The 27,189-nt window shown below is 40.4% G+C and overlaps 1 protein-coding gene across 5 annotated transcripts in view; it reads right to left on the bottom strand.

Moving 5' to 3' along the window:
- Positions 1-27,189, bottom strand: part of PARD3B (par-3 family cell polarity regulator beta) — a 437,827-nt gene that overhangs the window by 24,444 nt on the left and 386,194 nt on the right. For 3 of the 5 annotated variants that reach the window (XM_050899878.1, XM_050899879.1, XM_050899877.1), the window contains one exon: positions 6,685-6,764. In XM_050899878.1, the coding sequence (XP_050755835.1) occupies positions 6,685-6,764 (80 nt within the window). Of the gene's footprint in view, positions 1-6,684; positions 6,765-26,092; positions 26,782-26,809; positions 27,160-27,189 lie in introns of those variants that run through there. The other 2 variants (XM_050899880.1, XM_050899881.1) reach the window with 2 other exon arrangements.

A 27,189-nucleotide genomic window follows, 5' to 3' on the forward strand; every position in this document is an offset into this window, starting at 1 on the left:
ATTCTATTTAGGACTCCAAATTATCAAGTCTTCTTAGTTTTGCAGTTATGTCAGGGGAATATTAAAAAAAGTATGATTTACATTGAAAATTAAAAAAGACCACTCACAATTAGTTCTCAAATCTTTCTCTTGACCCTCTTCTCCTAATTTTAATCAACATGAGAAATGGAGGAGATACAGACTTTTTTCAGCTACCCAGAACTACAAAATATTTTCCCATCACCTTGCCCTTCACTGTTTTCCACCACTTTGGAGGGAAAATCTGGGCATTACTAAAACTATTGTGTATTATATTATGCACCAAAAGTTAATAGGTTTGCTTTGTAACTGTATAATACATGTCCAGTAACGTGGTTTCACTGACAGACTATGACTTTGGTAATTCTGGACTAGGTTGATAAATTATTTCATTGCCATTAAAGTTTTGGCACCCCACTCCCCCCACCCCCCCTTTATGAAAATATATCTGCAGATGCTCTTTTTAACCAGGTGAATGATGCTCCAATTTAAACAGTGCTACAAGGCAGCAGTGGCATTCCCTGTGATACCTGCAGTCTGCATCAGCATTGCCACCCTCTGCCTGCCATAAAGCACGATTTTGGGCCAAAAAAAAGAAAAAAGCAAATTCAGTAGAGTCATGTAACGAAGTCAACTGAAGAGAGGAAGAGTGGAAAATTGAGAGGCAGACTGTTACTAAGAAGTGGCTGAGCACCAAGAAGGTCCCTGGAAGATAACTTGGCAGAACAGCAGCAGTATTATGGGAAAAAGCAACACTGTCACCGTTACTGAGAACCACTGTGCCACCACACGGCACTTGTCAGTGCAGACGGGTCAACATCAAAAAACAACCAGGACAATCACATCCCTCAGCTGACGGGTACAACCATGACTGCACTTCTGGGTCAATGCTGTGTAACGTACTGTCGGATGTCAAGGAGGAATGTAAATGAAGTATACAAAATGAGAAGGGGGACAGATTTTTTGCAATGTGGGATGGAATAAGTTAAATCAAAGTGATATAAAGCAAAAAAAAAATTGTGATTTAAACAAAAAAGCAGGGAATTTTGATTTAAATAATTGATTTTAAACCTTGCTTTTTCATCTGTGCTCCTTGGTTAGTCAGTTCCCATAGGCTGGGAATGCTCTGACAAGTTGATTTGCAGCTAATTATAGTCTGCATTAAAATTGTGATTTCTTTTTATTAACCAGGAGAATAAACTATATACATATTTAAGTAATGTCAGTATATTAATTTCAGATTCTGCTAGACAATGGTGAATGATGACTTATTTAATAGACAATTAACTTTTTCTCGTGATTTGTGTCAAGTCACTTTCTGATGACGTTTTTGGGATTCAATTAAATTGCAGAAATCCTGCATTTTGAAATAAACTTGGTTAGTAAAATAAAGGCAAGAACACTCAAGTGCAAGAAAAAGTTAATGAAAGTTGCTAAGCAAACCATTCCTTCTCTTTGAGGAACCTTATCTCTTCATGACATAGGTGTTACAGCAACTTTGCTTTTGATCCAAAGAGTTGGAAATGTTTTTGACTCAACTCTAGAGGCTACGTCATAAATTGACTGCATGGGGACACCGGCCCCTTGAGTCAATGCTGGTTTCATGCTCTATAGTGTAAGACCTAAGTGCTCAATCTATTTAATTTATTGAAAAGGAGGTTAAAAGATAACAGAAACAATCACTTCATAGAAATACTGAAGGAGAGGTATTTTGCAGGCTTGGCTTTTAAAATCTAGCAGAAAAAGTATTTACCATAGTATCTAGAAACTGAAACTGGGTAATATCAGACTTAGGAAAAAAAAAAAGGCATAATCTTTTTAAACAGTAAAATAATTAACCTCTGAAGAATGTAATGAATTCTCCACAATGTGACATTTTAATTCCAGGTTAGATGCTTTTGTAAATACATCTATAAAAGTAATGCGATGGATCAAAATGGAAATTTAGTTTGATGCAGAAATGTAGGTGGTCATGGAGGGCTCAGGCAAGGTGATAAAAATTGTTCTTTCTGGCTTCATACTTAGAAATGGAGGATGTGCTGCTTTTAGCGCCTGCCTTAAGAAGCGCAAGTTGCATGGTCAATCTGAAGAGAAGCTTCCAGTATGGCAAGACTACCTGCTGCCACTGTACTGCAAGGCTAGTTCCTTAATACATTTGCAAGTTTCCCAGGTTTAAGATGCATGTTACATTTAAGACAGATATTCCTGTGAGCCAGTTACCAGTTTGCTCAGTGGTCTCCTCCCAGCCACAGCAATACAGCTGAACTCATCTACACAGCCTGAACTCATTTTTCCATGCTAGCAGTTATTTTCTAATGCTCTTGCTGCCTTTCCAGCCCCACCCCTTTTCTTGACAAAAATGCATGTTTTTCAATAATACAAGGATTCCATAGAAAGTCTGGAGTATTAGCTTTCCTTTGGAATCAGCATTTCTTACCAGGAAGATGGCTGAGCTTTCTGATCTACACTCATCATGTCACCAGTGTCCCGTCTCAGGGTCTGACAGTCTGCTTTTGGCCACAGCCAGCTTTTCCATCCACACAGAAAAGAACGTGTCCTTGAACACAACATTTCTCCAAACAAGGCTGCCATTAGCAAGACTGTGATCTACATTAAGACAGACTTCCATAAAAGCAAGCTCAAAAATAAAACGATGAACAAACAGAGCAGCTTCAGCTTCATATCTGTTCCACAGCTTCATCAGGAAAATATTCTGGATTACACCAAGGAAACAGGCATTAAAAATAGTTTAAAAAATACAAATGTTTTTCTGGCTCCCACACTCTTGCCCTGCTCCTCTTCCCAAAAGAAGAGGCTAAGAGGTATAAGAATCAAGCCATTCTCCTCCTAAGCAGGAGGATTTAACATTGCTTAATACTACTACTCTGCACTACTTAGCCGTAGCCCCAGGGCAACGTGTAAGTATTGAGTGCAAAGAACTGTATCTTTCTTGCAAAGCCTTCCACTCTGTCTTTCCCACTTTGCTGCTTTTCTGCAGACAGAACAGCACAATGCAGTGTGAGATGAAGACCTGCCACTCTCCTGCCACAGCCACTTATCATCTAATTCAGATGTTTGCCTCTGTAGACATTTCCAAACCAAGTCTACAGACTGGCATTATTTTACCTAGAAACTCCACTACATAACTCAGCTGGGCACTCATTAAGCCAGTCACATACAAAGCCTTCCTCCAAAGGCTGCTGCCCCCTGTTTTCAGTTTTTAATTAAAAATGTAACCTTACACAGGAACAGATCCTCCACTCAAAGGTAAAAAGGGCATCACGGAGCTCTGTGAGACCAGGACACTGGATTTGCTGCTGCATCTAGTGAAAAGGCAAACACACTTGACACAGCTGAATTCCTCACACACAGTTAATACAGACTTGTATCACCTGAATTTGGCCCATAATATCTAGGCTTAAATTAGCAGCTTCAGAGAAAGACAGAAAAATACAAAACAAAAGGGCAAGGCAGCAATGATATATCAAAGCTTAGATTTTTACAACCCAGCAGCAGGTATGTTCAGATGCTGCTGGCAATCCGACTTCCCCTTCATGCAGGATGCGTGCCTTTGCACAGGAATGGGGTGGTGCCTTAGGGGCACCAGACATTCATAAAGCTATTTGGCAGGTGATCATTCCTCCTTCTTGCCCAGTGGGGAGGAAAACCAAAGCTTTCTTACTCAATTTGTCCACGCCCACACACACTGGCATGACTCCTGCTGGCTTCCAGGTAGCAGAACAGTTTCACTGTGTAGGTCCCAGCTACTCTTGACATAGCACAGATCCCCTCCTCCCTCCTCATCCAGTGAAACTGGCTGCAGTCCAAGCGCCTTCCTCTGTTTCCTTGTGTGTGCCACACCAGAGCAGCAGGCAAAGGTCACATCCTCCTGGATTCAACACAATATTGCAGTAGGAATCTGTTTCCCAGCATCTACACCCGTCATCTGAAGCCTCTTTAAGTATCTCTTATTAAGCTGGACTTAAATGGCTAAGTATGCAGACAATTATATACCACGTCCATACCAAATGCAGCTCAGTGGTTTGACCAAGATGAGGACAGGACAAGACAAGGAGGGGAATAAACCCAAGGGCAGGAAACCACGAACTAATACTGGAATGCTGGGGAGAAGAAAGTTGCTCTTTGAGGAAATACTACCTCTGTATTTCTTTCTACCTTCCTATTTCTTTCTCTTTTTTAATAATGCTGCCCATTACAGCAGTATTCATGGATCCTCCACTGAGAATAGGTTGGCAAATGGGTGGTTTTTACCTGGATTCCTCTATACTCCTGGGCAGTCAGCCATGAGAACAAAAGAAATCACTCATTTCCATTAGTGGCTGGCAATGAGACTGCATCCCCTTCTTCTGGATTTAGACTTCACTGTAGCACTCTAGTAATTTGTGACTGCCAGGGCTTAATTACTGCAGTAACATCTAACTGCAAAACTTACAAAACCTAAGTATAAAAGGCAGCAGCCGATTGCTGGACTGCAGGCACGCCCAAGGGTGCGCTGTCCCAAAGCTCTGCTCCTGCCAGGGTGGAAACCCTCTGGAGACATGGCAATGGCATGGCCTGTGTGCGGCAGTGCGAGCGTTGGGGTCAGGAAGCACACACAACCCCGCTGAAGTGCAGGCCCTCTCACTCTCCAGCATAATCTTCTTAGGCACTGAAAGAAATGACACTCTTCACACCAATCTTCAAAAGCTTATTGAATGCTTGGATGACTTCCTAAATGGCGAGTCCCAGCCAGCTAAATACTCAAACCTATCATAAGAGCTGGAGAGTCATGTTTCCACCAAGCTAAATAGAGGTTTTGGGAAGAACGCTGTGAAATTCATGATCTGATTCAGATAGATGTACTTTAAAAAAAAAAAAACAAACCACAAAAACGCAGGGTGCAGAGGCAAGCAGTGCACACACCTAGGAGACATGCCGAGGATGCAGTGGGTTTGAAAAGGAACGGGATAGAAGGAATACAGAGAACACTGCTGCATAAAGCAAGGGCACGTCTGCATCTGCACTGTTGTGCTCACTTCTGGTCATCCTTGCTTGAAAGGAATACCGGTGAAATAAAATGAATTCCGGGTGATAGAAGTTACTTCACTGGGAAATTTCCATTTTATGAAGATTGAAAAAATACAGTTGATTAGCTTGAAGGGAAAACAAATAAAAGGAGACATGATACAGGAATACGAAAATTGCTGTAGAGTTACACTGGGCACCAATTGCTAATTTGTTCTTGTAATTCACAAGGAAGTACTCAACAAAACTGAAGTTTAAAATAGATAAAAAAGAGTGTGCATAATTAAACTACACCTAACTAACCTGCAAAAATCACTGTTAAAAACATGACAGGAGACATGAGTGTTGGGAGGACTACGAAAAAAGATGGCTATTTACCCAGGAGAGCAAGAATATCCACAGGCAGTCAGGAAATACATACACGACACACTGCTGGAAAGCAGGCGTCTGTTAGAAAAGCCAGTTACTGCACAGGATGAATCTCCAAAACGATGGCTGACACAAGTATCATTTGAAGGCAGTAACTAAACTACAGACACATCCTTTGGTTTAGAAACCACGTACATTAAAAATGCCTACAAACATCCAACAATGTCTTGTGAGAAAGTCTTTATATATTGGTTTCCAGAAGTAAGATATTCTCTGTATTTTCATCTGGAATTGGACACAGCATTACATATTCATCAATCAATCTCTCCAGTGACACTTTTGAATGTAAATAGCTCAGTGGAAAAAGAAAAAGAAGCAAAAAGAAACTATTCACTCATTTCCTAAATGCCAGCACTACTTCACAATGAAGAATCTCTTCTTGCTTGTAAATAGCTATTTTTGCTTTGCTTTTACAAATTATCTTACTTGTAGGTCCAAGAAGTGGACTGGGCAACCCCTCTAAGGTCTTTCCCAGCCCTCTAATTCTAAGGAGGGAATATTTTTCTATTTTTATTTTCCTCCCACTGCTTCCCACTATCTCTTCTAGCATCCTCTTCCTCCCCTTTCTGGCTTGCTAAATCTTACATTCTGCTATTAGAACTCCCATAGAAACAGGACTGAAATCTCTGAAATGCTTCCTTTTTGTTATGCCCCACTGGTTTCAGACTAGAATTACTCTTCATTGAGTTGATAAGGATTAAAAATTAAAAAAAGCCCTCAGAGAATTCACTCTCATTTCCACAGAGTTCAGTTAAAGCACAGAGATGCTCTACTGGAATAGGACTGCTAGTCAGATAGTCCTTGCAGCAACAGTGGGACTTTAGTAGCTGTGGCTGCTGTAGTGGAGGCTTTCTTTCCACAGCAGTACTCTGTCAATGCCAGCTAGGATTATATCACTATAAACTTGGTCATTTATGCCCTGCTACGACCTGTTATAACTCTTGCAGAGCCAGCTTTCTCAATGTCATGTTCTTTACCTGTGGATCATGACTCTTGCTGACATGTTCAATGAGAGACTGGTTTTTTAAAATTCAAAAGTCCAAATTAATAGTACAGTTATAAAGATGGCACTAAATCAGCAGCAAAAGGTGACAAGACAAAACTGCAAAATAATCTCTCATGTTGGAGCTGGACATCAGCTGTGGGCTGATTTCCCTACCCATCGGAGGGAGAGTGAATCAGAGTGTGTGTGTATGAGACTCGGTGCTGTACCTGGGTAAGGATGCATACTGCCTTTCCATCCCCTCGAACTGGAGATTGTATGAGCTCCCATCTGGACCTTTTCCAGGCACCTGTGGAGAGGAGAGTAATTAGAGATGAAGATCAATTATGCAGCCCAGCTACTAACAACGCATCTCAAAATGGTGAGCAGTGAACACATGATGCTGCAACATGCCAAAATCAACAAAGGAAGGCAGGGGCTCAAAGAAGCTCCAAATCCCATACATAATCTTATCTCTGCTAACAAGAAAGGCTTCCATATCAAAGAACTGTTTAGAACAGGTACAATCTTCAGAGCCTTTTCCTCATCTGTGTGCTAGCCGGGATACTCTCTCTCCTTCCCTGGCTGGCCTTCCTCCTAGAATTCAGTAACATGAGGACATAAGCTAATTAGGCACACTCCTCCTGATTCCAGTGGCATAACTACTTGAATCAAAGCTAGCATCTTAGTACCAAGTTTGCTGTTTTTTCTCCTCTTGTGTGTTTTGCTCAGGTATAAAACGTGATATAAACAGGCTTTGCTTTCATTCTTAACACAAATCCAGAAACTTCCCCTAACGCCACTGCAAAGCTAAGTATCCAGCTGGGAGTTAAGTGCATTTATCATGCTCTGGTGCCATTTCAAAAGTGAAGCATTAGTGCACGCAGTCAAAATGCCAGCTCGCTACTTGGTTTGTTTTCAAGATGGCAACTGGAGTTGGCTGGAGAGCGCAATTCTATCAGGAAGGCTCCAACTGGGGTACAAAATGGTGAACTTCAATGCTTTTAGCACACAAGAGCTCTCCCAATTTCACTCACTCAATGCCTGCTGATGGCCCAAAGTGTTAAGAGCCTTGTTAAAATGGAGCTATTAGTCTTTTCCTCCATAAATGCAGGAGGCTTTGACTGCCTTCAGTGTTTCCTACATTAGTATGTATTCCTATTTCAGTGCTGCTAGAATCAGCAGTTTTATAAAGCAATATACTAAGAGGCCATTTAAAATCCCCTTCCCCTTTTACAAATTAATAGCAGAAAGGAAGATTTAATGCCTTTTCAAACATTTTTAACAATTCATTAAAAAGAAAAGAATAAATCACATCAAGCTTTCGGCAAATGCCTGATTATAAAAAGAGAAAAAAACAAAAATTAACATGTTTTTCACATTCTACAGGTTAGAGTACATTTCTGTCAGTCCTGTAATTTATGCACAATACGCCATTTTCACCGAAGAGATGTATAAGCTTCTACAATGGGAAAGGTTGTACACTCAGGTGTAGTAAGTCTTATCTAGCTTTACATAGCATTTCTGTGTACAATCTCTTGTGGACGCACTACATAAGCCAAGTCCAATACAAAGAGAGGCACTATCCCTTGGAGCTACTAGGCAAGCTTAGGAATTATTCTAGACAAATACCGTTATGCACCTTGCCACTCAGTGAACATCCAAGATACTCATAAGTGAAAAAAATTATTTAGCACAGGCCTCTTGCTAACTCACCTTTATCTCACTCAAAACAGAAAGGAGTCCTCATGGAACTGATGGCCACAAGAAATAACCACCTCTGATTTGAAATGACCCATGCTTTAGCAGTGCCTGAGTTTGGACCAGCAAAAAATAACAGTAATTACCCTACATTTCAAAAAGAGGGCAGTAGGCTAAATAGATAATTCATTCATTTTTTCCACCAGAAAAAGTGACATGTAGAGAGAATTTATAGAGTCACTTAGGTGAAGAGTCACAGCCACTTTGGCTGTTCTTACACTGCTAATTTTATCAGGTTGATAATTTCCCTTAATTCACCAGGTATGCTGGTGAGAGAAGAGCCTCCAGATTTCTGCTGTTTTATGAAGAAGAATGAGGGGAAAAGAAAGGAATATGTAATTTGGTTAGCTCTGCACAAAAGCCACGTAGTATACGGTCTACCTGCGTGGCTGTAGATACGCTATTAATTATGCGCAGCAGCAATATGTTTATGAGCTAAAGGATGCGCCTGGTAACTCTGTGCATTTGCAACCCTGTGCAAGTTTCCTGGTGATCACTCTCACACCTAGCACAAGTAACAGCAGCCAGTCAATGTGCAAAAACACAAACAGATTCGGAATTGTGCCAGCATCAAGCAGCGATCCCAAAACCTATAGCAGTCACCAGAAAGTAAAAAATATTTACATCGCAAGGCCTTTTTGCAGCCTGAAAACACCCCTTTTCCGATGGTTTCCTACAGACCAAATAGAAGGCGATACCCCCCGCCAGGTCTGTTTGTATATATGATTTGAGAGACAGTTGCCATAGAAACACCCTGGCGGTGGATACACAATTTTGCTAATTTGGATCCATCGAGCGGCTGAGTCTCCACACCCTATATAAAACCCCCGACGCACTGGAAAAGCATGCTCTGGCTCTGCATGGCAAATTAAAGACTCAGCTGTTTCTTCTCCTTTCCCTTCTCCATCTGTCCATGCGACAGTAAAAATGTATCATCACTCAGCTACCAGCAAAACGGTGCCCGGAATAAAATACTACCCTAATGAAACGAGAAATTGTGAAAATGGAAACACCTCCTTCGTAGAAGTTATTTATGTTTCAGAGAGAGTCAAAGCAAAGGGTTCCTTGCTGTCTTTTACAACAAACTAAGCTAAAAATTGGCGTGAAAGGTACTAATTAACAAGATCAAAATATTCCAGCTTCTCCTTCCCTGAAACAAGACGTATGCAGCTGGCCCTCAGTCCAGGTGTGGAGGTTTTAACCGCATTGTTAATAATCACAAAATATTCAGGCAAGCAAACAGTAACCTTAAAAAAAAAAGGATTAAAACCTGGAAGTCCTATCAAAGCCAAGTGGATGCTGACCACGAGGTGACCAGCAAGGCGCAGAAGCTGACAGAAGGTGCATTACTTAGCTGAGTCCATATCGGAGGCGGCTGGAAGAGCTTTAGAGACCAACACCCCAATCAGTAAAGAGAGAACACAACAGCAGATGAAATACACATTTCACAAATGTATGGTAATGCACAACAGAAAGAATGATCCAAACATGCTCCTATATTTTTAGGGTTTAAATTAACGACATCAACTTAAATAAGAGCCATCATTATGAAGAGATCATCTCTTAGTCTAGAGCGGCCTGAACTAACAAGCAAAACATGAATATGCAAAAATAACGTGGTAGAGATAAACACAGAAACAGCCATCATCCCATCAGTGCAATTAAAAGAGCAGCATGCTTAAATTGAGGAAAGGAAATGCTATCTTTATCAAAAAACAACAACAAACAATTCATGAAACCTAACTGTTGCAAAGTATTGGTATGGCCAAGCCCTTTGTAGAATGGAAAATTAATAAACTCAAAACACATATGAATCAAAACAACTAGCATCAGGTTAGCAGAAGACAATAAAGCCTTTGACAGATTGAAGAGAGGTAAAGCCTTGAAGAGTCAGCCATTCCCTGAGAGGGAGAGCAGGCAGAAACCACTCTACCATCAGGTTATTCTCCTGATCACCCCTTTGGGAATCCTGATAAATTCTCTGAAGCACGTAGCAGTGGCCACGCTTGGAGACAAGGTACCAGACAAACGGGCAAGACATTGCATCTATATAACTCGATGCCTTTATGGTTGGGATTTTCTGTGTGCCAGAAAGGCATTTTTTCTACATAGCTAGTAACATTTTTGTTGTTCAAGTCTCTTTTTTTTAAAACCAATAATTTCCATTAGCAAACAAGATTTCTGCGATAGAAATGCGTCACTTCAGAAAAAACCCTATGACAGCTCTGCATCTTTAATTAAACCCCTGCCAGTCCCCAACGGCAGAACCAGGCTGGGGGAAGCACAGACTGAAGAGCAGTGTGGGCACTGCCCGCTGCTCTCCTCTCTCTACGTCCACAGCCTTCAGCAGGGGACCAATGTGAAGGGCCAAAAGGGAGAAGAATGAGCACAGGCTGGGGCTCCCTCCACTTCCATGGACAAATGGAATCCACATTTGTTTCAAGACAGAAAACTGTACAAAGATTCATAGTTTCACGTTTCACATGCAGATCCAAAACAGACAGAAAGGGAAAGCAACTGTAAAGAAAAAGAGAAAAAAGCTGCGCAGGTGTCAGTGCAAGCTATGTCCCTGGCAAACACGGTATCTGCAGGACACTTGGAGGAGTTTTCTAATACTTGGAAGTGATAAGCTAGCAGCAAATATCTAACCTGCCAATTCTCCTTAGGAAAACTTCCCAGGAAAAAAATAAAAAAAGATGTGAACATAGACTTGTAGATCAAGCCAGAAACAAATATCTTAGAGCATTCAAATATTTGTAAATAAATTATAAAGCATAAGCAGAGTATACCTGCAGGCAGGTATCTTCAAATAAATCTAGGATTTGCCTACAGGAAAATTCTGGGGCTGCAGAAGAATAATTGTTTAAGAGCAGAGAAAAGATTTACTTCATCCTGAAGCTTGAGACTACCTTGAAAACTGTGCAGAAAAGTGCAAGAGGCCATGTTTTTTCCTGGGAGACACTGCATTTCATTCCTCCTCACTTGCCTTACACCACCTTCCTCCCAGAGCATTTGTTAAAGGCTAAAAGACTAGCTGCCAGCAGAAAGCCTCCCTTGCCCCTCTCAATATGGATCAAGGTGTTTGGGGTTGGACAGCCGTTGTGGTACGAACAATAACAACTATAGCAATCTTTTTTAAGGTTTAAGCTTCACGAAGCAAGAATCAACTTTTTCTTGTGCATTCACACATAGCTCAAGATGAGAGCTACCACACTGCAAATGGAAGCCAGCAGCAACTCCTTGCCCCTAGCAGTGGAGACACATTTGGCAGGACAGTGTGTTTTTGCCTGGGGCTCTACCTCCTCTCACAAATTCTCACCTGAGCTACCCGAGCTCCCTGCTCCAGGTCCATCCCGAGTGAAGTTGGCATGCTGAAGACGCACGACTGTGGGTACTGCTCATAAGGAGAAGAACAATGCAGAGTTATTTTCAGGCTGGCTGTCTCAGAAAGCTGCAGTCACCGTTCCCTCTCCTGCAGGTATTTTATTTAGAGCTGCATATAGAAAACTTTCATCATCTTTGCAGAGATCAGTTTGTTAAAAAAATTGTTTAAAGCTTCTTAACTAGCTATAGAAAACCCACAGCTTAGAGTCAGAAGTTTCACACTCTTAAAAAGGAATAATACACAGCACGTGTTGCATTCAGGCCTATTCATTTTTCACTTACAGACTAAACATCTCCTTTGCCCTTTTAATTTTTCTTTTTAACCCTTTGCTTTCCCCGCTTCTGAACAATAAGCCGCCTCCAAACATTTCAATTATCATTAAGATCAGAAAGAAAATTAGGAGTGTGTGCTGCCCACTAGGTAAGTAGCAATAGCATAACTTCATCAAGGCTGATGTGATTTTAGCTACACATTTGTGAACCCAGTGCAAAACACTGCTGACTCCACTTGAGTCATGCCTGACTTAAAATTATGGGAGATCAGGAAGAGCTTATGAAGATAGGAGCCCTGGGACTCCTAACTTTCACTTATTCACTGTGTACGCTCAGGAAAGTCACTTGAGCTTGTGCATTGTGGTTTTCTCCCCATAAAAAATGGCACGATACTACCGTTGTATTTCATCTGGCTGATATGCACTAAAAGACAGGAGCCATCCCAGGAAGGCTGCAGAGTGAGGCATGTGCTCTGCCATCACCCAAGTGCTTTGAAAATGCCACCCAGTTCTGCTTTTTGCCTGAAAGTCTGTGTATAAACATGGCACACAGAACTGCTGCAATGCTTAGTACATTTTTCAATAGTCTTGTGATCATCTGTTAAAGGACTCGATTCAGATGCTGGTTTGACCTCTGTTCTCAAAGCTCTTCTTTTGTCTGTGAGCGTTTCTAATCACATGGGTTGAGATTCAGCATGCCAAAAAGAGCCATGGTGTAACGGAATTTGCCCTTTAACCTTCAGGTCTCCCCTCTGCTGAGACACAGTTGGTTTTTGTTTTCAATTAAGCGAAAACTGAAGAAAAACTGAGAGGTAAAAGTGGATTTGTTCCCCACCCCAGTCTCAATGTTTCATACACAGGTGAAGCACCAAAATTCACCCATTTTATTTTTTGCATTTCAACAGTCTGCCTGGTTCTAGGGACTGCAAGTGAAATTTAAGAGCATGATTTGACTCACTAACACTTTCTTTAGCTGTTAAAACAGAGGTGGGTTATGTAAGGCAGTGAACTGGATGTTCCATGTGAAATGGAGGAAGTTGATTGAAGGGGTCTTCTTAATTCCTTACTGCTGTGATATCCTAATTATCCCACCCTTCAAGACCTCCAGCATTTCCACAGAAAACATGTTTTCCTCCATCCAGCTTTTTTATGTTTTGCATCAAAAGGTAAAAATTAAAAATTCTACCAGTGTCCACGATTCAAAAGAATTTTCCTGATGTTTTCCTTACATACACAAAGAGGGATGTATTTTGCTTTCCTGGTTTTGCAATGAAAGTTGAAACAGTGATTTTGCGTTATTATAACACTCATCATTTCTCTCTCTAATTTGGATGGTTTTTAATAAAGCTCCATTGATTCTACTGAAAGAAATCCCTCCTGGCAAAAGCAGAACACACACGCTGATTGCTAAATACGCAGCAATTATCATATTCAGCAGCGCACTTTAATATCTTATTTATAGATGTATCTATCTATAATTTGCTTTAATTAAGTTGCATTGATTTTAATGACAGAAGCAGTCCTCACAGAAGAGTCTAATGTTATATGAGCCCATCGGTACTGCTTTACCATTGTTTGGATGTAAGACAGCACCTTTAATACTTCTTTTTGATGTTCTTAGTGGTGCTTTTCTTTGCTAAGTGGCTGCAATGGCAAACCAAGATGATGTTCCATGGGAACTCTCAAAACCACCTCCACCACTGGAGAGAGAGCACTTTCAACCCCCCTGTTACAAACTTGCTCGTAGGACAGTTTTCAAGGATAAGGAAGGAAGCAGTATCTTCCCAGCAGGTCCTGAGAAACCTTGCGTTTCTGTTCCCGCTCCGTTTTACAGACATCTTGGGACTGTAATTGTTAGAGGTTCTCAAATCATGGTCTGATGCCTTCAAAGTTTGTTTTGGGTAGCCTGGCAACTAATTTAAACTTTTTTATTTTCCTGTCAACAGAAAATACAGGGTAAATAATTTGGGAAGGTGAATCAACAGATGGCTATAGGTGCCTGTTCACAGCCCAATCACCAAGTCATGATCTCGTAGACTCTTAAGTTCTGTTTTCTGGGCTCAGTCACAGTGAACGTTGAGCCTTCTTTTTGTTAAGCACACGCTCACTTTAAGCATTTTATACTAGTCTGGTTTTGAGATTATTCCAAAGAACACTTGATGCTATTAGAACTGCGACTAAGTTTGTCAAAAAACATCTTGAAGAACTAAAGGAAGGTATCGCTGCGCTCCTAGTAGAGTCTCACAGCCTTGGTTTCTGCTGGGTGCTACCACATACCTTGGCCCTGATTCAGGAAAGCATGCTAAATACTGATGAGGGTGGTTTGTTTTAATTTCAATAGCATTTGATTCCTCTTGGAGGCATTCCCAAAGCTGACATACACCTGCATCTCTCAGTGGCTGTATCTGCTTTTTGGGTGAAAATACACAGGAAAAACATGTATATCTCTGTATCCTGAACACGTCTTCACACATTTGAACGCAGCATTCTAGTGATGATGATCTCGGCATCTCTATCTCTGAAGTAACCCCATAAGATATTACTGGTTCACACCAATTGAGGATCCGTCTCAGCGACTACTGAGGTAGCTTTATAACATTACTTATGCAGATCTTAATGTATCATTCACTCGTAGTATTTTTTTCTAAAGTGAAAAATAAGTGCTGGCTTTTTAAATCACCGCTTTTCGGAATGTATCAGCACTAATTTTATAAGAATTGTTCATGTTAAAATGCAAGGGCATGATCTCAAAGGAGAAGCACCAAAGTAGCTATGCAAGTACATTTTCAGTTTCTGGTCATCATTTTTCATTCACTGATTATTGCTTAAGTGTTGATTAATAGTTATGTTCATGCTGCTAGAATGCATTTCCCTTGGGTGAGAAAAACATCCTTGTCTCAAGAAAAAAAGAGATAGTAATCAAACCATCCTTCCTCTTCCCCGTAAGAAACAGACGCACACTCCAGAGTCACTGATGATCTTGGTTTCGCTGGTGAGTAGTTTTGAAAATTTTCACTTAGAAAATCAGCTGTATGCAATCAGAACACGACTTGGTTGGTCAGACTGCTAGGCAATTAAATGCTTCCCTTCTGTCTCTCTCTCTATACACATATATACACATATGTACACGCACACACACAAATGTATATACTTACAGTTATTGTCCCTTCTCCCTATGCAACGAACACCAGGAACACTGATGACAGCAGTGCTCCATGCTGGAATTAAGCAGGGCTGATTATCTCAGGATTTACTTTTCCTCCTCAGTAATGCCCTACCTCTTGTTCAAGGAGGTGAGACTAACGGTTTAGATTTAGAGAGAGCGGAAAATTCTCTATAAAGGCAATAGACTGAGGGAAATACAAACACAGATGGGAACTTTAAAAGGGAAACAGGCTGTTCCCATAACAGTTTAAAAACATGGCAATTGCCTTAGCTTAGTAGAAAACAAGCTCTCAGCATTTGCTCTATCTTGCAACACTAAGTAGAGAGAATACAGCAAAGATGGAGGTGAAGCCAAAACTGCAAAGTGTTTTTGCACAGCCCCACAAAGATAATATTCTGCTTTCTGAACCCTAGCTCCACGATGCCCCTATCTCTGGTGCTAGAGGACTATGGTTTCCTGTGACCATGCAAAATGAGATCATTTCCTGGCCTGTGTCTGTCTCTGTGGGTGGCTTCTTCTCCCATTAGTCATATAATATGTTTTGGTTAATTCTACCTCTTAATTGTCTTTAATGAGCACCAGATTTGCGACACCCTCACTTGCAAACCTATTCTCAGAGTAGAGGCAAACAGAGGCCCTTGAGCTGAGAGCAAAACTTAAAAGCAACAAAACAAAAAAACCTCAGCACCCATCGCATTGATTCTTTCCAACTACAAGGTGGCATTTAAATTGCTCTTCCACTGAACCAGGCCAATGTAATTAATCTCTTCCCAGCCACTAGAGAGAATAACTTGTCACTGAGATACACTTGTGATGCAATATACAGCATACATAATACATACATGTGAATACATTTCTAAAGCAGATCTCCTGTAGTTGTTCTACAATACTGTGCACAATTCCTTCCCCCATGAAACCAGTCCTCTGCCTTAGCCTGTTTGAAACTAAGCTGCTTCTTGTTCCTCCCAGTCTTGCATTCTTTGCTTCTCTTCTCACTGTAATTAGTTTACAAGACTACTTATCCAGATGATTACTGCTTTTAAATGACAGTCGTCTTTTCTTTTACTCCAGTTCATTGTTGTGTATCATTTTGTCTTGCTATCTGAATACCCAGTTCTCTAAAGCATTTTCTTATTATGTTATCTCCTGATATAAGGCATTTTGAAATACTTCATGAGAGACACTGTATGAAGTAAATTGAATTGAATTTTCTCTCAAAGTCAGGGGCTTTCAGCATCTTTTTCTAGCTAAGTCAGCAGAGTTCTTGGCACCAATGCCAGGGTGTAATGGCCATGCTTTGCAGCCCAGCTATGAGCTTGTATTCTTTTTAGGGAAAATGAAATGATAGTGTCAGTACCTGGAAAGCAAACAGGGGACAGATCAATATTTCCATTTATGATGAGGATGGCAAAACGAAAATGTTTGGGGTATTTTTGAGGTTTTTAACGCACACATTGAGATAATGCCATTTTGCCGTATCTGCTTACACCTGGTGTTGGCGCTGAATGTGTACGCAGGGGGTATATGCATGTGTATGTCAGGGAAGGAAAGAGGGAGGGAAGGGGGAAATAGCAGGGCACGGAACTAAATTGCAGAGCAAGTAGTGGAAATAGACAGTGAAAAGCTTCCTGCAGGCAGGCAGCTTCACAGGGGAGAGCGAGCCTTTCATTGTCTATAAAATCATGCCTTGCTGGAGGTCCTCAAGAGTAGAAGGGGTAGCGCCTAGAGGCAGTAAATCTCTCACTGTTGTATTATTACATTCTAAACACTTAGCTACCGTACAAACCAGCACACTGCTTCAAGAGAAGAAAAGGAGGAAGAAGGAGGAAAATGAACAAAGGGAAGAAGAGGAAGATGGCAATAAAATTGGGAAACAATCCCCTGCCACAGCTCTCCCCAAGAATACTTCACATCAAAGAAAAACAGCAAAGAGTAAATCATCATGGAGTTAAAAGTCAACCTCAACGCCTTCCATTGTGATCTGACACCACTCTGGAACAGTACTCCTAGAATTTGAATGGTTAGTCTGTAGCACAGGGCATTAAATCCACCTTAATCCTGTTAAACATAGATGCCACTAAAGAGAAGCGCTCTCTCAATAACATCAGGACAAAAGCTCTCCACACTGCAAATTCAATATGGTTAACAAAAAAAAAAACCCCAAAACCCCCAAAATCCTAAACCTGGATTAATACTGAGCAAACAACATCAGCATAAGCAGGCTTAGAGAGAGGAATTGCTTTCCATATGCTATGGCATCAGGTTCCCCCGGATCTTCAGATACCAGTCTGTAAATGTTACAGACATTGTTTCTCCTGCTTGCAACTGCTGTTGGGTGGCGACCTTCTTTGCTTGCTGATACCAATTTAGCAGTTGGTACAGTTTCTCTGTGATTTGGTACTGTCTGTTGTTTGCTGGTACCAGATGGATACCAGATGGGTAACTGTGGGCAATGGTTCCTCTGTGTTCCAGTCCCAAAAAATCATTGCTATAGGGTCAGTCTTGTCAGTTGACTCCTAAGTGGCACTTCAAAGCAGCATTCTGAAAAACCTCAACATCTGTTCCTTACTCCTAGTGACCTTAAAAAAATGTTGCAGACATACTTTCCTTTAGCCAGGAGTTACTGTGCATCTGCAGGAAAAATACAACCTTGCAGATGCTTGCAGCCATCAAACTCGCTCCTCGCTAATGGCAGCTCCAGAAGCCACCACCTCAACTCTGAAAGTCAGCACTGAATGTGAAGTATAATCAATATATTCTTTTCTGTGGTAGCTCCACAATGTAGGAGTTCAGAAATATTTCAAGGCATTTTTCAAACAGTACTTTCAGCAGTGAAGTGGAAGAACAAGAAAACAAAAAAGTAAGAGTGCCTTTGAAAGGCAGCAGGGATACCTGAGGGCCAAATGTAAAACATGGAGGGAAAGCAAGGAGAGAGAAAGTGATGGAAGAGATCTGTTTTAAGTATTAATTTGTGATTGGTCTTTCAAAATCTTTACCTAGTTGTCAAACTATAGACAGGAGCTGAAAGGTCAGTTAATGGTTTTGAATACTGCCTATTGCAGTTCCCTCCTATGTTATTCCATATGACTGCTTCTGTTTCTAAGAAAGGGAAAAAAGTTTATTTAGGACAGTATGGGAGCATTTTGGTAAATTCTCTATATGTGCTACAGCAGAATGCTGTCTACAGAAAAACATAGCTGACATCAAAGCATGTTCCCCACCCCCTGTCTTGCTTCATGGAGAAGTTATGATAAACAGGTTATGTGTTCCCTAAGGTTACCATGGAAACTCATTCTTTTCAGGCCATCATTTGCAAAGGTAAAATTTGCATTAAAATGTGATAGAATTTGATTTTGTGCATGTGTGTGTGAAACTCAAGTGGGGTCATGCTACCACGCAGTATAGCTATTATTTCAAAACCAGGAGCATACGCTTAAGAGAGAGATCTATTAATCCGTGTAAACACCTCAGTGACCAAATTACAGTTTAATTGCTAACTTGACAGGTATCTTCCTAGCAAATTAAGAGAAATACTTTGAAAATTAGCTTCAAATGCAAATGTAAATGTTAATACTGATCCACTGGTGGGTACCACTAGATAGTATTTTGCTAAATTCCCCTATAATCATTCCACAGGAAAGATTGAATTTAGATTGTCAGAATGACTTTGTTTTGATGATGGCAGACCAGGGATGGAAGGCACAGGCATGTATATCAAATTATAAATTTTCACCTTCTCTTGAAGGAGTTATCATCAAATTATGAAGTATAGACTATAATTTGGTATAACCATGATTACTGCAATACAAGAAACTTTTGGCTCTCCTCAAAATCACAATTTGCTCACTTTGTTTTGAGTCATATCATAACTTCAAAGTCATAATTTCACTCTAGGTATCTGCTACTCCAACTTTTCTTGGAATACCTGACGGTGTAAAGCATACACCTGGTCCAGGCCTCCCCAGGATCAGTGTTCCTTGAGAGCCACTGCCATTATTTGTTGCCACGTGCAGCATTGGTCTTCCTAACACAGGAGTGCATTATTTGCAATAGTAATTTTGACAAGCATTACTTCCAGCCTATCAAGAAAACAGATGAATGGACTAAACCCAGAAATATCTTACAATTGGTGACCAGACTGCATTTTAGAAGAGATACCAGTATTTGTCCTCTTGCTCAGTTGTACGCATTCACAACATACATGCTGAATTTGATATACTACTTTATGAAATCTATGCTACTCTGGGACACTGGATTATTCACATATCATCTGCCTTGAATAGCAGGACCCCCTTGGAGGCAGCAGGGCCAGAACTCATATTTCTGCTTGGAAGGCAGACATCCCAATATCACCTGGATTACAGAAGACTCAATATCTCCTATTATATAGGACTTATGACATACAGTTCAGCTGGAATGGCTCTACTTAATATTGGGCAACATGACACTTAACACAGCAGTCAGACCATTTCATGAGGAAAAAGCAGCAAAACCACAGACAGCAGTATTTGTTGCTCTTGCTTTCTTATTGTTAATAAATACAGTTGCACAGCAAGCGTCTAAAAAACACTAGAAAAAAAAATCAAATCAAAATCAACCCTTCAGATTAGGTTGCACAGTGCCAGTATTTTATTAGACTCCCTTCTGTACTGGGAGATTCCTGCTTACAAATTCAATTTACTAAACAAAGCAAGAACATTAAAGAAGGTTTAAAAAACCAAATGCAAACAAAAATGAAATTGATTACTAACTTTTGCAGAACTTCTCAAAACTCAGCACATTCGATAGAAGGAACGTGTTCCAGTCGGATCCTGTACTGAGCAAGAAAGAAGGTGCTAGCGCTCCTTTTCCCAAGTGTTCTTTAACAGCCAGAGTTGAGGTTCAAAGTTGAAAAGAGCTGGCCTTGAGCAGAAAAGCCAAGCTCATGTACAGCACCAGCCTTACAGGGTAAAGGGAGTTCACTTTTCCCATATTTTGTATGTTATTTTAATGCAGTCTTGATATTAGATTAGCATCTGCACTACAGACCTTAGACTGGGAACTAATAAAGTTATCCGCCCAATCTCTCCATGTCTGAGTCAGTGACTTTCTTCTTCATTTTAAATAATTATAACAATGTCGCCTGTTTGTTGAGAAAAATAGAGCCTTTATATATTCATAGATAATTGCTTATACCCAGCATCCAGTGATACATTCTAATTACTTTTCACACCTTGGCTGTGAAGAAATCTTGAACTTTTTAGTGTTTTTTAACTGCAAGACACCAATGTAGCCAGAGCACTGACACCCTGACTGCTGAAACTGCGCCTAGGATGAAATTTAACAAGCAGTTCTGCTAATGCATTTTGCAGTGAGGAACTTCAGCAAAACTCAAGAAGACCCAAGGCCTCCACCTCAGATCTTGTGCTGCAATAATGAGAAGTGCTGCATAGATGTACAATAGAAGAACTCAATCCAGAAATCAAAAGTAATAAAAAGTCCATTATTTCAGTTGGCTTCTGTCACATACTTAACTATAACAAATAAAAGATCTGTACTCTGTAACAGCCTCAATGACATAGTTGTATTACTTGACCCAGCTTCTTTCAAGCTCGACTCTGTTCTGCACAGGCTGGGCAACCATTGCTGTTTGCCTCACTGAGATCATTCTGCTTTCCATTATGTTAAATGGACAAATTTTGCAGTCCTTTGTCAAAACTGCTATCTGTTTTAGCGGGATGTTATCCCTAGCAGGCCGAGCTGGACAGTGACCAGCATCTTTAGGAAACAGGGTGCTGTCTGGGACAACAGTAGCTAGGCAACTCTTTGGATCATCAGTATTTTTTAGGAAAGAGATTTCTTTTTAATCAGCAACACACTGAACAAGAACATAACCCAGGGAGATTAAGCTGTGAGAATTAAAAAAGAAGTCAACCGTGTCAGCATCTATTTGATAAATGCACCAGATACCTGGTAGTAAAGGCAAAAGCTTGTGCCTAAGAAGGGGTCAAGTTTGAGGCCCGATTTCAGGCCTGATCTAATAAATACCTAAGCGCATGCTTAGCTTCAGACATGAATTTCAATGGCATTACAGACTTGTCTTGTGATGAAAAAATGAGCGTTGTTGTAACTGGGGCCCCTTTCCAGAAGTTGAAGCAGGCCTCTTACTAATGGCCTGAGGAAGAGGAGGTCAATTTTAAAAGGAAACCTACCTTTTCCCCCCCTTGTAGTCAGACTCATGAGCAGCTGTATTTGATTCTATGGTATGTGGGGCACTGACTTGCTAGGGGTCGGGACCAAGCTGTCACGGAGAAGTACATATCACTGAGGGTAAGGGAAGGTTCAAAGTGCAAGGTATTAGCTTTAGCAACCCCACATGCGAAGGCTCGGTGTTAAAATCTCAATCCTCTTCCACCTTCCCCATGTGATGCTGGCCTGAGATTCGACAGAGTGTGCACACATGCTCAGGGAAAGTGGCCACACGGTCACCTATCTATGGAGTGATCAACAAGTAGATAGAAAACTGTTAAAGCCTATACTGGCAGAAGCTTGCCAAAAATGAAGCAAATTGCAAAGACCCAGCTACCGTGCTACTCAGAACTGCAGTGCAGCCAGATTACAGCCTAGCTCTGAAAAGGCTATTTCTGTGCCCATTCAACTGTGCCCCAAAGGATAAAAGCTGCAGAGCTGTGGCCTGTCTATGTGCACAAATGCAGTAACTGTTCAGCATACTATATAGCATGGACTACCTGTTCACGAACTCCCCTCATCAATATAATTACCAGTAAGAGGTTTGTTTCTTGCCTCCCTAACGTATTGGCAAATTAGGAAAAATACATACAACAGAAGACCTCTAGGGCCCTTCATATCGTATCAACATGACCTGTGGCAGCTGTCATGATCTCCGTGATGCTCCACTCAAGTTCTCCATTTGGGCAACATCAGAAGAACCTCTCCTAACTGCAAGGGACACAACCGCTGGCACACGTGTTAATGTGGAACCTCTCAGTGCTGCGAGCCTGCAAGGACAGCCACAGCCCAGCAGCACCATGTGTTTTTGTCTGCTTTCCTTCAACTACTTGTATGAAGTAAGAGAAATGCTTAGTGTTTGTCCTCCTCAGAATCACCCCCCCGCATTGAAATACAACAAAAAGCAGCTGTGTGACGAGGTACCTCGTGGAATAGATGGCATGATATATTTCTGGAATTCACATAATATTGTAGGGTATAAACAGTACCAGTGGGCTTTGATAAGATGAGATACGGCACCAGAACTGTTTCCCTTGGTAAATAAGAGCGTGTACATAGTGTTAGCATGAAGACATGAGCATTTCAGACTCCCCTCTGGTTCAGATAATCTATGCCAAATTCAACCTTTGTGTAAGTAGGAATGACTCCAAACAAGTTATAAGAGTCACTCTTTATTACTAGTATTAATGGAATTGAATTTGGCTCTCCTTGCATGTGCCATTTGGAATAGTTTATTTTTCACATGAGGTTTGGCAGGGATTTCTCCAAAATAATTTCCCCCCAAACCTACCCCCAAAAGCCAGCCTATAAATTTCAAAATCCCTCTGCTTAGTTTGAACAGCTCTTTAGAACACACCCCAATCTGAAACCTTCATTATACAGAGATAAGTAGTGACCATAAAAAGTTCTTGATTGGTAAGTTAATCATACATCCTAATAAAATGTTTTACGTACTCTCTTAATATCTTAATAACATATACACAGATACTTCCGATCCATGGTTTTCAAAGCAGCTATACTTTAAGTTGTCTTTTTTTTTTTTTTTTTAAAATTCAATTTTTTCCTACTAATAGTCTGTGGGCTCAGAAAGTCTGGAATTCACAGCAGTTTCTGCTATATGGTTTCACATAGTACATAAAATTGTCAGCTTCTCCCATTGCGCTAGAAGACAGGAATGTTATTATTCTAGAAGTTGGAATTTTGGTTTCTAACCATGGTCCAACACAAACGTCTGTGCGTTTTGGGAACCTAACCTATTTGAAATGCAACATCCTGAACCTGGAATTAATTGATCATGAAAAGTACAAACAGCTCCTTATTCATCCTGAAGCATGCGTAGAACCCTTTGACACATTATGGAAAAATAATGCAGTTCTTAATGCTCCTTTTTTTGTTCTGGTTGATTTTCAGGCTTGGATCCCTGCCAGGCACACAATAAAGTACTTAGCCTTTAACACAGACAGGCATGATTCTTCTTTCATACTGTCAACTGGGAACTGACAAAACTCAGTACATTACAGATTTGTTTCAATTGAAATGTTCACAGCTAGTATCCAGAGACAGGTTTTCTTATATCTTTACGTTATTTATCAGCTCGCAAATCTGATCCGCAAATAAGAAAATGTCTTTCAGAACCACTTAACATAAGGTTCGGTACAGTGAAGCTGATGTGGTCAGTAACAGGTGAAGAACTATTTGCAACGTGGCCGGTGTTACATGCAGTCCTTGAACATTAAAAAGATAAAGTTTCAAGGATTTACTGCCACCCTGAAGGAAAGAATTGATGTTTTAAGTAACTGGATTTGTACAAAGTCTGTAAGACAATCCAAGTAAATCCTCAAATAGATGATTAATTCTTCATTATTTAAATGCCCTTAAATACAAGTGCAGATGCTAACTTCACAGCTTTGTCTTGACAGCTCCTTCACGATTTCTCATGATCTGCTATTAGTCTGTGACTCTAAAGCCCTGAAAAAGAGTGCCCCATGAAAAAGCCCTTCAACTCCTAGGGAGGCTAAGTTCTTGCAGCTTATTGCTTACATCATTCTCTCAGGGTCTGACTGATACTGCAGTATATGATAATACTACATAAACATTATTATGCCTCTTTCTGTAGACCCAGATTAGGTTTATGTAGGATATGTTCATGAGTGCTTTGACAATCTGACGTCCCTCTAAGACATGAGTATGTATGCACATGCCTAAACTCTGTCTTGAGCTGATACTTCCCAATATACCCTAGCTGCCAGAAAATTTTAGGGTAATCTCACATTACACTGACAACAACAGGCATTCATTTTCCTAGACAATATTTATACTTATCATCAGCCTGTCCTTTGGTTAACTAGCGGAGGTTTACTTTAAGCCTTGTGATCCACCCTATAGAATTTGGCTTATCATTTATCCTAGTTATAAACCTGAAAGGGGGGTGGCGGGGATGTGGAGGAGTCCGAAGGATGCAAAACTCAACAACAAACCAAAGCACAAAGGAACTGGAAAAGAATTTCAAAGGATCTGGCTCTATAGCACAGATAATGCTATATACATGTGTCTGTTTATGGAGACACACTAAACTGAATTATTCAGTTACAAAAAGAATGGATTGTGGGGAAGGGAGAGCAGAATGAAGGCGCAAGAGAGCAAAAAATTCATCCAGCAACAGATGAGAAGAACAGAGGAGAATCTGAAAATGGATGCAGCGGGGAGGAATGGATGATGAGAGAATAGCAGGCCTATTTAAAATGAATTTTTGACCTTATTTTTAAAACATTTATGGATCCCAATTGCCTGTCATGAGATCATTTTCCCTTACAATGCTAGCTTTTCAGCCGGCTCTGCACTTTAACTTGATTTATCCCACTTTAAAAAAAGTAGATTGTTAGAAATACCCCTTTTATTAGAAATTCTGTCCCATTACAGTGTCAGCTAAAGGCCACTTGTCAATGTCAGCTTTATCAGATAGAAATTTGCCTCATGAGTTCTCAGATACTTTTTTGGAGGACAAGACCCAGGGTCCATTTCTGAGGCTGTTGATTTGCGATGGGATAGTGTCTTCTCAAATTATCCTCTGTTATTTCCCAACTTATCTGCATGTTTCACGAGATGGTGGGAAGCGATTACAGCAGCTGCTGTACATTAGAAAGACATCTTATAGGAAAGCTGGCTTAGGTAAAACAGCTGACTGACAAAAGCATAGAAAGAACTAATCGTGTATTAAAAATACATAAGGAGACTCAGCATCTCCTTTCCAGCTGCAGCTTCTGTGGTGCCATAACCTCCTGTGGGAAGAAAGAAAACTTATACCAGAAGGTTTTCCTCCTCCTCAGCTGTGTGTTGACTCTTTAAAGAAAGACCTGACATCCTGAAGATTAGAGTAAGTTTTTATTTATTTATAATTATGCAATTAGTCATCAGCATGTCTCTTCACTGATGAGTAAAGGTGGAAAAAATCAGCTGTTGTTCAATCTGTGTTATCACAGTACTGCTGAGGGTCAGCAGCCCAAGGTGGGAAAGATGACATTGCTTAAAAAATATCTTGAGGACTCTCCCGGCAAGATGCTTTGAGACATTTGTTTTCTTGTTAATATTTTGATTCTATTTTTGTTCCTTCTTTTCTGTCTGAATGGATTGATGTAACATATGTATTCTAACGGTAAAACTACATGTAAGAGTAGAAATTTCAGCCAGGAGTCGAAAGAGCAAGCTGTGGCCACAGTATTTTCCAGACTGAAAGACAGTGCCTATGAAAGCAAGGCTGGATGGATCAATGGGTGATATTGTGGCAGTGAAGAGACCAGAAGTCTTTGAAATTTGTAAACCACTTCAACAAGAGGAACTGTTGCAGCAACAAACTTCAGAGTATTAAAGCCCTCAAGATAAACTCTGATTTTGGAGCAGACTGCCATTCCTCACAACGAAAAGATTTAAAAAAATTCTGCATTGGAAGGACAAAAAGAAACAATCCTGGTGCCACTATTATTAATCAGTTCAAGATTGAGATATTTAAAGCTCCCTTTCAGGTGCTCTGATTAAGGACAACTTGCCTCACAGGAAAAGCAAAGCTTTGGAAATCAGTAATTTCTGGGCATTATACCTAATAGGAAAGGCTTAGAAAGGATTACCTAGAAGAAACCTTTGCGGATCTTAGGAAACTACACTGGACCATAAATCTCAACCTCCTCTGAGGATTAATGAAGCTTTATCAGTTTCAGATAAGAAGTAGCAATCCTCAGGCTGCTGAAGAGGTACCACTGGCCCAGTCTGGGGCCTCTGTCAGGACACTTATCATGCCATACAATTTCAACAGAAAGACACATTTGATGCATATTCTCATTTTAATTTACAAAAGCTATTCAGAAGAATGGCAGCTACATAGATTCCCAAATTTGGGTCACAAAATTTACGGCAGTAGATTAAAGTTAACTGCTCTAAGGAAAGAATTATTTGGCTGAAGGTGACACTTTTGGTAATTGAATCAGAATAATACACACAACAACATTTTTGGGGTTAATGAACAAATATATATGATAATTTATGTAAAAACACTCCTTTTAACTCTGTCTCTCTGTGATTGCAATAAAGTCTAGTCTCACATAGGATTTTTTGGACTACAACCCCAATCACTGAAGATTTCACTTCAGCATTCACACTGATAGTTTGGAGGACATTAAAACCAACAATGTTAGTTCAAACTTCAGGTGTATTTAGATTCTTAAAGTTTTAACATAACTCTGTCTCTTTTTAAACTAAAATTTCAAATTTAGCATAAATTGCATCTTATCAAAGTTACATTTTTGAATGCTGGTTGATTATAATTACTTCTAAAGAGACAGAGTCCAACTCTGAAACCTGCTCAGGTGGAGCTCTTGAGTACCACAGTTGTGATCCCAGAGACTACAGCTGTTGCATTTATTTAACGCATTCAAAAATCTGGCACTCTTGATTTAATCTCTGGTTCTACCATAGATTACTCTTCGGTAGTGGGGTAGGTAATACATCTCTGGGTAGTGTGACTCCTAGATGTAAAACAGAGAATACAGCATGTCTGTAACAGTTCTGTAGTGTTGGTAGAATATTTTAAGATCTTTTGATGGGAGCGGAGCAAATTATTCCATTTTTCACTTTATAAAAGTTACTGAAGATGTATCGTGGCCAGATTCCTACTGTCCAGTGTGCAGAAGGAAGGGCAGGAGCCGACATGCCTTTATTTCCTTCCTCTCACTTTGCAGCTAAGCACAGTGAGAGTCTGCTCTTCTAACGCTCTTGTTAACCCAGGGAATCACTGGATGAACTGCCAGAGTACCATAAATCCTGCTGAAAAGCCTTGATGCTGCAAGATGTGACAAAGTTGGCAGTGACTGCATATCTTGGGCCTAAAGAGAGGAAACCTGGGCCTAAATCAAACACAGTGAACAGACAAGTTA

Source organism: Gymnogyps californianus, chromosome 7, assembly GCF_018139145.2.
Source record: "Gymnogyps californianus isolate 813 chromosome 7, ASM1813914v2, whole genome shotgun sequence".
Lineage (NCBI taxonomy): Eukaryota > Metazoa > Chordata > Aves > Accipitriformes > Cathartidae > Gymnogyps > Gymnogyps californianus.